The 12,619-nt window shown below is 45.3% G+C and overlaps 1 protein-coding gene across 1 annotated transcript in view; it reads left to right on the top strand.

The window, feature by feature from the left end:
- nlgn3a (neuroligin 3a) overlaps positions 1-12,619 on the top strand; it is a 252,206-nt gene that overhangs the window by 100,642 nt on the left and 138,945 nt on the right. The window contains exon 3 of the mRNA XM_052150107.1: positions 10,303-10,452. Coding sequence (XP_052006067.1) covers positions 10,303-10,452 — 150 coding nt within the window. The remainder of the gene's footprint in view (positions 1-10,302; positions 10,453-12,619) is intronic.

The following is a 12,619-nucleotide window of genomic DNA, read 5'->3' as shown; positions in this document are numbered from 1 at the left end:
TCCCGCCCTCGCCGAGGTGGCGGCGACTCGCCTCACAGCCAGTCTGCCTACCCTCAGGCGATGGAAGCAGATGAGTGCGCCGCGACATCGGAGGGCGTGGGCTCTGACGCTGAGGGCTCCTCTGGGCTGCCGCCTTCGGGCTTGCACGCCCAGGAGGAGGCCGACGCACAGATGTCCGATATGCTTTCCCGGGCAGCCAACAGCGTGGGCCTGGATTGGAACCCTCCATCCTCCCCACAGCCGTCACGGCTGGACGATTGGTTCTTGGGCGTGGGGCGCCGCTCACAGCCTCGCCCCCCCCGGTTCCCTTCTTCCCGGAGGTGCATGATGAGCTGACGTCTTCGTGGAGAGCACCCCTCTCCACTCGTCGCACCGCCACCTGCTCATCCGCCCTTGCCACCCTCGACGGCGGAGCGCGCCACGGGTACACGGAGATCCCCCAGGTGGATAGAGCTGTTGCGATCCATCTATGCCCCGGAAGCACTACCACCTGGCGGGGCCACCCTGTACTCCCTTCCCGGTCCTGTAGAGCAACATCCTCGCTCACCGGAAGGCTCCCAAACGTCCCTGAGACAGCGGACCCAGAGGACGAGAAGTTAGCTCCGGAGATGGTGAGACCGCTCCGTCCCCCGGTGGAGGGCCGGGAGGAGAATCTTGTGTTTTTTCATTTGCCGCACCCCCTAACGGGGGCTGCGGTACCCAAATTCTCAATAAAAGAGCTATTTCCTTTACCTCTGGGTCACATGACCAGGATGCGGTGCTCCCACCCTCAGCCCCACGACTGTTCCCCGGCCGGCCGGTTCAGACGAGTCCAGAGGACGCCGACATCAGACCTCCTCCTCTGTCACGAACCCGCCCCCTGCCGGCTGCGCGGAACAAGGTAAGTGCTTTGAGCTTATTCTCAGCACCAGAGCCTCGGGACGCCACAGAGCCTCCCGACACTGCGCTACCTGTTCCGCACCGCTGCGAAGCCTCGCCGGTACGCCCAAAATACTTGTCCCCTTGGTGCCCCTAGCACAGAGCGCAGAGGCATGGCTTTCTCTGCCCGGCTCGTCACGCTGGCTGCACCGGACCATTCGACTCGGTTACGCAATTCAGTTTGCCAGGTCTCCGCCCCTTCCTGGGCGTTCGTTCCTCCGCAGTGCACGGCTGAACATGCCCTCTCCCTGCGCTGAGGAAATCGCCTCCCTTCTAATCAAGGACGCGATAGAGCCTGTCCCTCCAACCTAAACGAAGAAGGGTTTCTACAGCCCTTACTGTTGTACCCAAGAAAGGCGGCGGCATACGACCGATCTTGGACCTGAGAGTTTTCAATCGGACCCTGTCCAAACTCCCGTTCAAAATGCTCGCCCAGAAACAAATCCTATCTGGCGTTCGGCATCTAGATTGGTTCGCAGCGGTAGACCTGAAGGACGCGTACTTTCACGTCTCAATTCGCCCTCGACACCGACCCTTTCTACGGTTCGCGTTCGACGGCCAGGCGTATCAGTACAAGGTCCTCCCCTTCGAGGTGCTCGAGCACCTCGGCCGCTTGGGGCTTCAGGTCAACTGGGAGAAGAGCAAGCTCACCCCAGTCCAGAGCATCTCTTTTCTCGGTTTGGAGTTAGACTCAGTCTCAATGACAGCACGTCTCTCCAACGAGCGTGCTCAGTCAGTGCTGGAATGCCTCGCTTCCTTCAAGCCAGGCACCGTGGTCCCGTTGAAACGTTTCCAACAGCTCCTGGGGCATATGGCATCCTCCGCGGCGGTCGCGCCACTGGGGTTGATGCATATGAGACCACTTCAGCATTGGCTCCAGACTCGAGTCCCGAGACGAGCATGGCGCCACGCACGCACGGCGTGGAAATTACCACTGCCTGCCTCCAAACCTTCAAACCCTGGACAGACCTCTGCTTTCTTCGGGCAGGGGTACCCTTGCAGCAGGTGTCCCGTCGCGTTCTGGTTACAACCGACGCCTCAAATTGGGTTGGGGCGCCGTGTGCAACGGGCGCAGAGCCGCAGGCCGGTGGAACCGAGGCTCGCTGCGCTGGCACATCAACTGCCTAGAGCTGCTGGCCGTTCATCTTGCCCTGAAGAAATTTCTTCCGATGATTCGTGGCAAACATGTCCTGGTCAGGACAGACCACACCACGGTGGTGGCCTACATAAACCGCCAAGGTGGAGTACACTCCCCCCACATGTCACAGCTCGCCCGTCGTCTCCTCCTTTGGAGTCAGCAGCGACTGGAGTCGCTGCGCGCCACTCACATCCCCGGCAACCTCAATGTGATAGCGGACGTGCTGTCAAGACAAACCTTGCCTGGCGGAGAGTGGAGGCTGATTTGGGACAGGTTCGGCAAGGCCCAGGTAGACCTGTTCGCCTCCCAGGAAACCTCCCACTGTCCGCTCTGGTATGCCCTCATAGAGGCTCCCCTGGGGACAGATGCTCTGGCACACAGCTGGCCCGTGGGGCTGCGCAAGTACGCTTTTCCCCCAGTGAGCATAGCACAGGTGCTATGCAAGGTCAGGGAGGACAAGGAGCAAGTCACTCTGGTGGCCCCCTACTGGCCCAACCGGACGTGGTTTTCGGATCTCACGCTCCTTATGACAGCCCCTCCCTGCCGAATTCCCCTGAGGAAGGACCTTCTTTCTCAGGGACGGGCACGCTCTGGCACCCGCGCCCAGACCTCTGGAAACTCCACGCCTGGTCCCTGGACGGACGCTGGAGGGTCTAGCCGGCCTACCTTTAGCCGTCATAGACACAATTAACCAAGCCAGAGCCCCTTCGACCAGGCATCTTTACGCCCTGAAGTGGCGTCTGTTCGCGAACTGGTGTTCTTCCCGAGCCGAAGACCCGCAGAAGTGCGCAGTTAGGTCAGTGCTCGTGTTTCTTCAGGAGAGGCTGGAGAGGAGGCTGTCCCCTCCACCCTCAAGGTGTATGTTGCTGCTATCGCGCCCACCATGACACGGTAGACGGCAAGTCTCTTGGCAAGCACGACTTAATCGCCAGGTTCCTAAAAGGTGCCCGGAGGATGATTCCTCCCGGCCTAACCTATTTCCCTCCTGGGATCTCTCGGTCGCCCTGATGGGACTCGGAGACCCCCTTCGAGCCGCTTGACTCAGTTGGACTCAGGGCCTCTCTCTCAAGACTGCCCTGCTGATCGCGCCGCCTCCATCAAGAGGGTCGGGACCTGCATGCGTTCTCTGTTAGCGACGCCTGCCTGGAGTTCGGTCCGGCAGACACTTTCGTGATCCTAAGACCGCGACCGGGCTACGTGCCCAAGGTTCCTACCACACCCTTCAGGGATCAGGTGGTGAACCTGCAAGCGCTGCCCCAGGAGGAGGCAGACCCAGCCCTCTCACTGCTGTGTCCGGCACGTGCCTTACGTATTTACCTGGACCGCACACAGAGCACCAGACGCTCTGAGCAGCTCTTCGCCTGCTTTGGGGACAGCAGAAAGGGAACGCTGTCTCCAAGCAGAGACTCGCCCACTGGGTTGTCGATGCCATTTCCCTGGCTTATCACACCCAGGCCGTGCCCCCCTTTGCGGGTCCGAGCCCACTCCACCAGGAGTGTTAGCGTCCTCATGGGCACTGGCTAGGGGCACTGCCCTAGCAGACATTTGTAGAGCTGCGGGCTGGGCAACACCTAACACTTTTGCGAGATTCTACAATCTCCGAGTTGAGTCAGTTTCGTCCCGTGTTCTTTCAGGTACCGAGCCTGTAGAACTCGGTGGCACGCCGACGATCTGACCGGGTGGATCGCTTGCACCCAGCTCCTTCCCCTAACCAGGGAAACAGTGCGCCTTCTTCCCAGGAGTTCCCAGGCTTGGGACACTGGTTGGCTCCTCCCTAGCCCTTGCGGGTCGCAGTTCTGTGGAGGGACTCACCGACCCAAACCACTCGCGGGTACCGCTAGCTACCCTGTACTGGTATAGGGGCCCCACAGGTAAGGCCTCCTGCTCGGACTCCCCTGTGTGTAAAACCACGGTTCTGTCCCCTCACTTGAGTTGACGCCGTGTTTCCCTTAGGCAGTCACAGCTACCTCAGGTGCCGTGCTGTATGCTCCCCTCTCTGAGGCTGGTGCTACCACCGCACTACTGTTCCAGCATAAGGCCTAGGTATAGGCCATGCGATGTATGTGCCACTCAAATTTGCCTCCCTCCGGGTAGGTGTGGCCTCCGCAGGGTCTTCCCCGCCCTACCAAGGGCTAAGACCCCTTCCCTCAATGCGTGTAAGGGCCCCGGCCGTAGTTGCTCTATGCGAGAAACATAGAGAGAAAAGAGGCCCAGCCAGGCTGGCCCGTTCCCATGTTGGCGGCCGTCACCTTGTTCCCCCTCCGGGTAACGATAAGGAATCCTGATGGCTTAAATGGGGCATTGGGGAAGGGTACGTGCGGCCTGATACAGTTGGTCGTTCTGCACGTAGGAATACCTGCTCGCTCCTGTATCAGCGGATCACGCATACGGCTCAGCGCATGGCGCTTTTAAGTGGACCCCTAGTGTCGCTTCTCTGACACAACGTAAGAGAGCGACAGAAGGGGAACGTCTAGGTTACGTATGTAACCTCAGTTCCCCGATGGAGGGAACGAGACGTTGTGTCCCCCTTGCCACGTCGCTGAGCCGAGCCCCTGTTGTGGCCGGACCATTTCCGGCTCCTCAGAAAAATCCTGAATGAACTCCCGTATTTGCGCCGCTTAAATACCCGGGGGCGGGACATGCAAATACTGGCTGCCAACTCTCATTGGCCTTTTTTCATAGTACAGAGGTGAATATCGGCGCTCAAGAGAGACCCCTAGTGTCGTTCTCTGACACAACGTCTCGTTCCCTCCATCGGGGAACTGAGGTTACATACGTAACCTAGACGTTTTCTTTACAATGATACTTACTGATACTCCTTGTTTTTTAGTTTAGTTATAAGCCTTACATTTTGGGTATGCCACTGAAACAGCAAATCTTTAAAAACACATTCAGAGCTTAAAGGGTCAAAGTGAATTACTACATTTTTATTTCAGTTGCGCAAAAATACAACATTTTGCCACAAGCATAGCAGCATTTTCAGCAGCAATTTAATGCTTCAAGAGACATAAACATGGAACTAAAATGTTGTAAATATTAATAGTGCAATCATTTATACAATGTAAAGTTACAGCTACAGAAAGTGTTTATTTAAAAACATACGTATATAATAGGAATTGTGAAAACTGCAGTACAAAGCAATTTGGAAGTGAGTGGCAGGGTCTGTAGATTGCAGAATGACCTTTTCAATAGTTGTAAATAGTATTGTGATTTGAGCACGTTTTTAATTTGAAGAGTCCGAGCCATGATCAATTTGACCTCTTTGTAATCGAAGCTCAAGAAATATCTTGTACAACCTTTAAATGTTTAAACAACCTTTAAAAGTAAACATCTATGTTCTCTATGTTGAGTCCAGTGGTGAGGTCTAAAGCCACAACCTGCGTGCTTGGGAAGAGTGTTTGACAGTTTCCATGTTCTACAGTGTTATTTCTGGTAGTGGCTCTTATCTGTGCTCCTGCTGTCCGGTTTCACAAAAGTGACAGGCTGTTGAGAGGTGGTCCATTGAGAATCGCGGTGAGCTTCACAGATAGCTGGACGTGTCGTCGCCCTGAGCTTTACAGACAGCGTCGAGTGATGCCGCCCTGGTCTGAAAAACACCACATTGTAGCACCCTGATGCAGAAGACTTTGTTGATAAATGCATTGCATCCATTTTTAGTGTTGTTTATTTGTTTACGTTATTTTTGTTGTTTAAGCATCCGATTCGCTAAAAGAATTGTGCAGATCAGATAATGGCGCTAATTTGCCCCAAAACACTGGTAAGAATTCACTATAAATTCATTGCATCCACTGATAGTGTTGTATATTTGCACGTGCTGTCTGTGCTGTTTGAGCACCAATTCTCTAAAAGAATAGTGCAAATCAGGTTACAGCACAAATATGCAAAAAAAAATACAAATAAAAAATCTGGTAAGAATTCACTATAAATATAATGCAGCCATTGATAGTGTTGTTTATTTGCACATGCTGTGTGATTTAATTTAGTACCTAATTTGCTAAAGCAATTATGCAAATCATGTAAAAGCACCTATGTGTTATCTGTTACTTTGGCAATGATACGGTAAAGGAATTCAAATTCAAATCATGTTATGCCAAAATTATACCCCAAAAATCTTGTGAAAATTCACTCACAATGTTTTGCGCCTGTTGATTCTTTGTATACATTATCTGCATTGCTTAGCGCTGGTTTGTTAAAAGGGTCATGCAAATATGCCCAAAAAACCTGGCAAGAATTTACTAAAAAAGTGTTGTGCCTGCTGATGCCGTTGTTTATGTGCGCATGCTGTCTGCGTTGTTTTAGCACCAAATTCGCTAAAATAATTCTACAAATCAGATAAAGGTGCAAATATACCTAAAAAAATCTGCCGAGAGTTCACTATAAATGGATTGCAACCATTGATCGCTATGTTTATTTGTATATGCTGTCTGTATTTTTTTAGCACACAATTTGGTATAGGAACTAGGAGTTAATGCCGCAAACATCCCCAAAAATCCTGGCAAGAATTCACTATAAATGCATTGCTGCCACTGGTCATTAATTGTTTTTGTATACACCATCTGCGTTGTTTTAGCACTGTCTTGCTAAAGAAGTTATGGAAATCAGGTAACATAACAATTATGCCCAAAACATCTGGCAAGTATTTACTAATTATGCTTTATGCCCATTGATTATTTGTTTACACTATACTGTATGTGTTGCTTTAGCACTGATTTTGCTGGTAAAAACATTATGCACAAATATGCCCAAAACATCTGGAGAGATTTCACTGTAAATGCATTGCACTAGCTGATGCCGTTGTTTGTTTGCACATGCTGTCTGAGTTGTTTCAGCACCCAATTCGCTAAAGGAATTGTGCAAATCAGATAAATGTGAAAAATGCCACAAACAAAATTTACTATAAATGCATTGTGCCCATTGATCATGTTGTTTATTTGTATATACTATCTGCATTGTTTTTATCAGTGAATTGCTAAAGGAGTTATGCAAATCAAGAAACATAATTATGCTCAGAATATCGGGCGAGAATCGACTAATAATGCTTTGCGCCCATTGATTATTTGTATAATTATACTGTATGTATTTTCACACTGATTTTGCTACAAAAAAGGCAATTATGCAAATCAGCTTAAAGCACAAACATGCCCAAAACATCTGGCAAGAATTCACTATAACTGTATTGCATAATCTGATGTCGTTATTTAATTGCACATGATGTCTGAGTTGTTTTAGAACCCAATTTGGTAAAGGAATGGTGAAAATCAGATAATGATGCAAATATGCCCAAAAGAAAAAAAAGTACAGAGAATTAACTATAAATGCATTGCGTCCATTGATCGTGTTGTTTATTTGCATGCACTGTCTGCGTTGTTTTAGCGCTGAATCGCTAAAGGTGTTATGCAAATCAGGTAACAGCACAAATAAGCTGGCAAGAATCCACTAAAAGAACGACAGTGACTTTAAATATTTAAATATGGCACAGTGCTATTTCAGCCCTGTTAAAACTGGTAAAAAAAAAAAAATGTTTGCACTTATAAAGGACACAAAAGTGGCACAAGTGTTTAGTGAATTCGCTTCAATGTGTTTTAGAGAGAATGAGTCATTTGTTCGTGTCATTGTGCATATCAACCATTATAGCACATTGATGAAGCTGACATTTTTGTTCATGTCACTCTCATCCCTTCCAGGTCATTTTTGTTAAACGTCCTGTTTATTCAAATAATGTGTCTGAAATTAAAATGTTCTTATGATGTATTTTATTAATATCTCTGTTTTTCTTCCTCAGGATATGTTTGATTCTGTATTAACTTGTTCCAGGGGAAGTTCTAGAAACCACATGGATGATCAAGCCAGCAAACAAATGACATTGTCTTTATAAATGAATATTAGTGGACAGATCAGTTAGCAGAGTATTAAACACAGTCTTCTGTGTACTTTGTGCTTTTATATCAAATCACAATGTGATATGAATCAACAAAAGAGGTTACTGATAACACTGACATGACTAATATTTGTATTATTTTCTAATGACTCTTCTCAACTCTTATATTCTATCTCTCTCATCCTGTTTTAATACACCATACGTTGTCTTTCTCTTGTATGATAAGTGTCAACAGAAAATTGTCCATTAAATTGTGCCTTATCATAGTTCTCTCAGATACCATATATGTAATGGTTAAGGTTTGCAGATTTGAAATGGAGAAAATCAGGAGTGTAACATGTGAATGCACTCTTAACATGTGAAACAGGCATTAAGTGAAGACACAGTGGCACAGTGATGCAAATAGCATTTGTTCAGTGCACCAAAAAGGAGTGCGTTTTTAATAGGAGTGCTTGAATGCGCTGGAGTGGTGTTTGAGATTAGCAATTTCTCAAAGATTCAGAATTTTGATGTGCTGTATCCATGGCAACCCTCAATACAATACAGCATTCTGTGTTCTCAAGGCTGACAGGGAGCGAGTCTTGTGTCTCTTTTCATCTCAGCAGTTAGACAATTTTCTCACCTTTAAGTAATTATCAAAAATGAGTCAATTGAGATAATGACTGATTAATGTCTATAAATGTCCTCTGCAGGAAAAGGTAACCTAAAAGTAAAGAATTTTCATCATTTATCACTCCAAACCCATACTTTTTTTCTTCTGTGAAAAAATGATGTTACGCATAATGTCCGAGATTCTGTTTTTCGTTCAACAAATGTGGTCGGTTAATTATACTGCCAAGCTCCAAAAAGCGCCATAAAATGTAAATAATGTTTATGCGCAGTATTCTAAGCCATCTGAAGCCATGCAATAGCTTTGTGTGAGGAACTGTTTTACTACAGTAACCATATTTTAAGAATGATGTTAAAACCATAGTAATAATACAGGAAAACCAAAACTATTGTAATAAAAATCATAATCATTCTGCCAAAAATCACGATTTTTATTTTTACTACAATAGTTTGGTTTTACAGTATTATTACTATGATTTTACTATGAATACGATGGTTAAAACAAGGTAACTGTAATATAACCATAGTCAATTTTGTGATTACTATGGTTTTACTACATATATCATACAGTAGTTTACCTATGTTTACTGTAGTAAAACCGTGGTTAATTTTAATAAGGGGTGGATAATGGTATAGCAAGGAAACCTACTATGGAAGGGGAATATTTTTAACTACTTAAATTTAACTACTATTGTACATTGTCAGAAAACTTGGAATATAGCACATTAAAGGTGCTGTAAGCGATTTTGGCTGTTTTCCACAAGCTGTCAAGCTGAGCTGTTGGGTAAGCCACGCCCCCTTTTTCCAAAACCCAGCACTCCAAAGATAACAAATGAGCTTTATTGAGACCGACACGGGCAGAAACAGGATGTCAAAAACAACAGCAGCAAAATAGCGCCCTCAACTGAAGATTGTTATGAGCAACATGGCATAAAAATGGCATTATGCCTTAATAATTTCTTGACAGGCAGAAAGTGTCATTGTCCGCAGCCCGCGGACACATTTTTGTTGTTTACAGAGTCAAGATCTGTCACAGAGACCAGTGAGATATCTCATGACACTTATTTCGTTAATATCTTTCAGGGAGTAGTAAACATTTTTGCATCTTTCCATGAAAAAAATCGCTTGCAGCACCTTTAACTACTTTCATGGTATTGACTACTTTAGTAAAACTTTTATTATGCCTTTTTGTCCTTTTTGGAGCTTGACGGTTTGAATCACCATCCACTTTTGCTGTATGTAAATATCAAAATTGACATTTTGCCTTTGTTGTTCATGGAAGGAAAAAAATTATATGAGTAAATGTATTTATTTTCATTTAATTGTTTTTTAACATTTTTAAGCTAATTGTTCCTTTAAGCTACTCTCATAATAGTTCATTGTATTCTAAGATACAGAAATGTGTCCCCCCCAAACTGCTGCCCAAGATTAAACCTCCCATTGTTGTATGCTGGGGCAGTGAAGTCTAACACAGCCATTTAATTTGAGATGATCTCATCATTTAGGCCACTAAAGCATGTTAGAGCAGCCTGCATTAGCCGGTTAGGTTCTGACCTTCCATATGCCTTCATCTGTTAATATCTGTTTTGCGCATACAGTTCATTATGCGAGACAAATGACTCGGCTGATATGAGATACTGTACATTTCATACAGTAATAAAGCTGGTATCTGGGAGGACTTTGAGATGCATTGCCGTATTGAATCTTGTTTTGATGGGCCAGTGGGGGAGCAAGAGTTTAATGGTGGCCACTCTTGCAGACATACGAGACACTGGAGCCAAACCTGTGATGGTGTACATACACGGAGGATCCTACATGGAGGGCACTGGGAACATGATTGACGGAAGTGTGCTGGCCAGTTATGGGAACGTCATTGTTATTACACTCAACTTTCGAGTTGGCGTCTTAGGTAAGTAGTTTTTTTGGTTTAATAGTGTTTTGTTGGTGTGGCCTCTTTGGATAAAATAGCCCATGCGAACTCAAAGGTGACATGTGTAATGTCCGTGACTCTAACGTTGCTAAGTGGAATTGCAAAAATAATGATTGTTTACAGAAACATACACACCCCAACCTCCTTCTGCCATTGGTCGAACAAACAAATAGTCCCGCCCCAAACGCACATCATTGGTTGAGCCAGTCAACCAACAGATCAACATAGAATGACTTACTTATGGTTAATTCTGCATATATAGCTGGGATAAGAAAAACATATTTAACTGAAAAAATTACACACTTCATCTTTGAGGAGGTCAAGCTAGTTTATGGAACATTGTAGCTGGGTTGTTGCTCGTCCAATGTGGTCTATCAGCTCTAGCCAGCTGGACCAAGATGGCTTACCAGGTTTAAATCAGGTCTATTGCTGGGTAGTACAGCAGATCAAAAATCTGGAGAAGTTTATGACCATATTTGCCATACATGTAAACCTGCTAGCATCTGAAGCATCTGTTTTTTCTTGGATTTCCTTGGATACCTTTAAGCTAAAGATAACTAGCCTTTCTAGCATTAACTTATCAGAGGCTGGTGACTGCAACCATATTTTTTGCTGCATACTGTACATTGCTGCTATTTGTATGTTCGCTTTAATGATTAGGTTGAATGTTGTTTGCTGAGGCAGTGTGAGCAGGATTGGACGTAGAGATGCAGAAACGTTTAAGAGACGTATTGTTGTGAACAGTTAATCAAAGAATATTGCTCACAGCAGTGCAGATTCTCGACAAAGGTGAATCAATTTGGCTTTTTTGGCTTGCTCAATGTTTTGTTGATTACTTCTTAAAAACTGTTTGTAAAATTGTCCAGTCATCCAGTTGTTATGCTTTTAATTTTAATTTGACAGATAAGCACAAAAAGTACAATTCCAAAGTGAATGTATAATGCTGAATCCAAATGCATCACATAGACCCCAAAAGAAAAGGGGTAAAACAGTTAAGTTTTATTGACTTAAAGTAAGTGGTCATTTAGCAGATGTTTTATCTAAAGTGATTTGTAGTGCATTAAAGGAGACCTATTGCCCCTTTTTAACTAAATGTAATATAAGTCTCAGGTGCCCCCAGAATGTGTCTGTGAAGTTTCAGCTCAAAATACCCCACGGATCATTTATTATACCATGTTGTAAATGCCTCTTTTTCGATGGAATCAAAAACCAGCGGATTTCGTTTGTGTCTCTTTAAATGCAAATGAGCTGGTGCTCCCCGCCCACTTTCCAAAAGAGGGCTGTGCCTTTACAGCTCATGCTTCGGATACTACAGCAACAACAAATCAGAACCAATATGACTGACAGCATAAATACCGGAGTTCAGCCATATATATATGTATATGTATATCTGGTCTCCGTGAATACAATCTAGCTATTGTCTAGAGACAATGCTAACTTTAGCTGCATTAGCCATGGAATCAGCTATTAAGCACATTCGGAAAGGCGATTTGCAAACATTCACAAACTATAAAGTGTGATACTTTCATCTTCAGGATATAAAGCTGGAACACGAACAGTTGGTACTGATCCATGCTTGAGAATCAAATTCTTTGAAAATCCTGCTTTATATAGACACTCATTCACAAAGCAGTCTAGCGTAAAATGATTTGCACAAACATACAAAAAATTATGTATGTTTTGGGGCACATTTCCTTCAAAATTAAAACTTGTCCACTGCGTCTTCAGTGGCTCTGATGCAGGGAGTACATGAAGACTCTTATGTTCACTTTTACAGCCAATAACAGAACACTTATGATGCTTATGAGACATTATTCTTCTCACTGTATCTGCTCCAGTGCAGAAAAAAATGGCGGACTGTGTGTAGATCACTCAGGGGTGGATCTATGATAATAAGGTGGAGTCTGTCACCAATAGTGGGCGTGGCCTGATCTAACCTGACGTCACTTTAGAGCAGAAATGAAAACCGTTCATGTTGAGTGGGTGGACTTTTAACATTGTAGGGTGGTTGTGTGCACACTGCCGACTCACATTTATGTACAAACACCATGTAAAAGTGAATTTTGCATTATAGGTCTACTTTAAAGCACAAAGTTATTTTTTTTAGTTCAACTTTATACTGAAATTGGTATGTGTATAATATAAT

The sequence above is a fragment of the Xyrauchen texanus genome, chromosome 19 (assembly GCF_025860055.1).
Source record: "Xyrauchen texanus isolate HMW12.3.18 chromosome 19, RBS_HiC_50CHRs, whole genome shotgun sequence".
Taxonomy (NCBI): Eukaryota; Metazoa; Chordata; class Actinopteri; order Cypriniformes; family Catostomidae; genus Xyrauchen; species Xyrauchen texanus.
The sequence above is the reverse complement of the archived record's forward strand: the minus strand, read 5'-3'. Positions and strand labels throughout refer to the sequence as shown.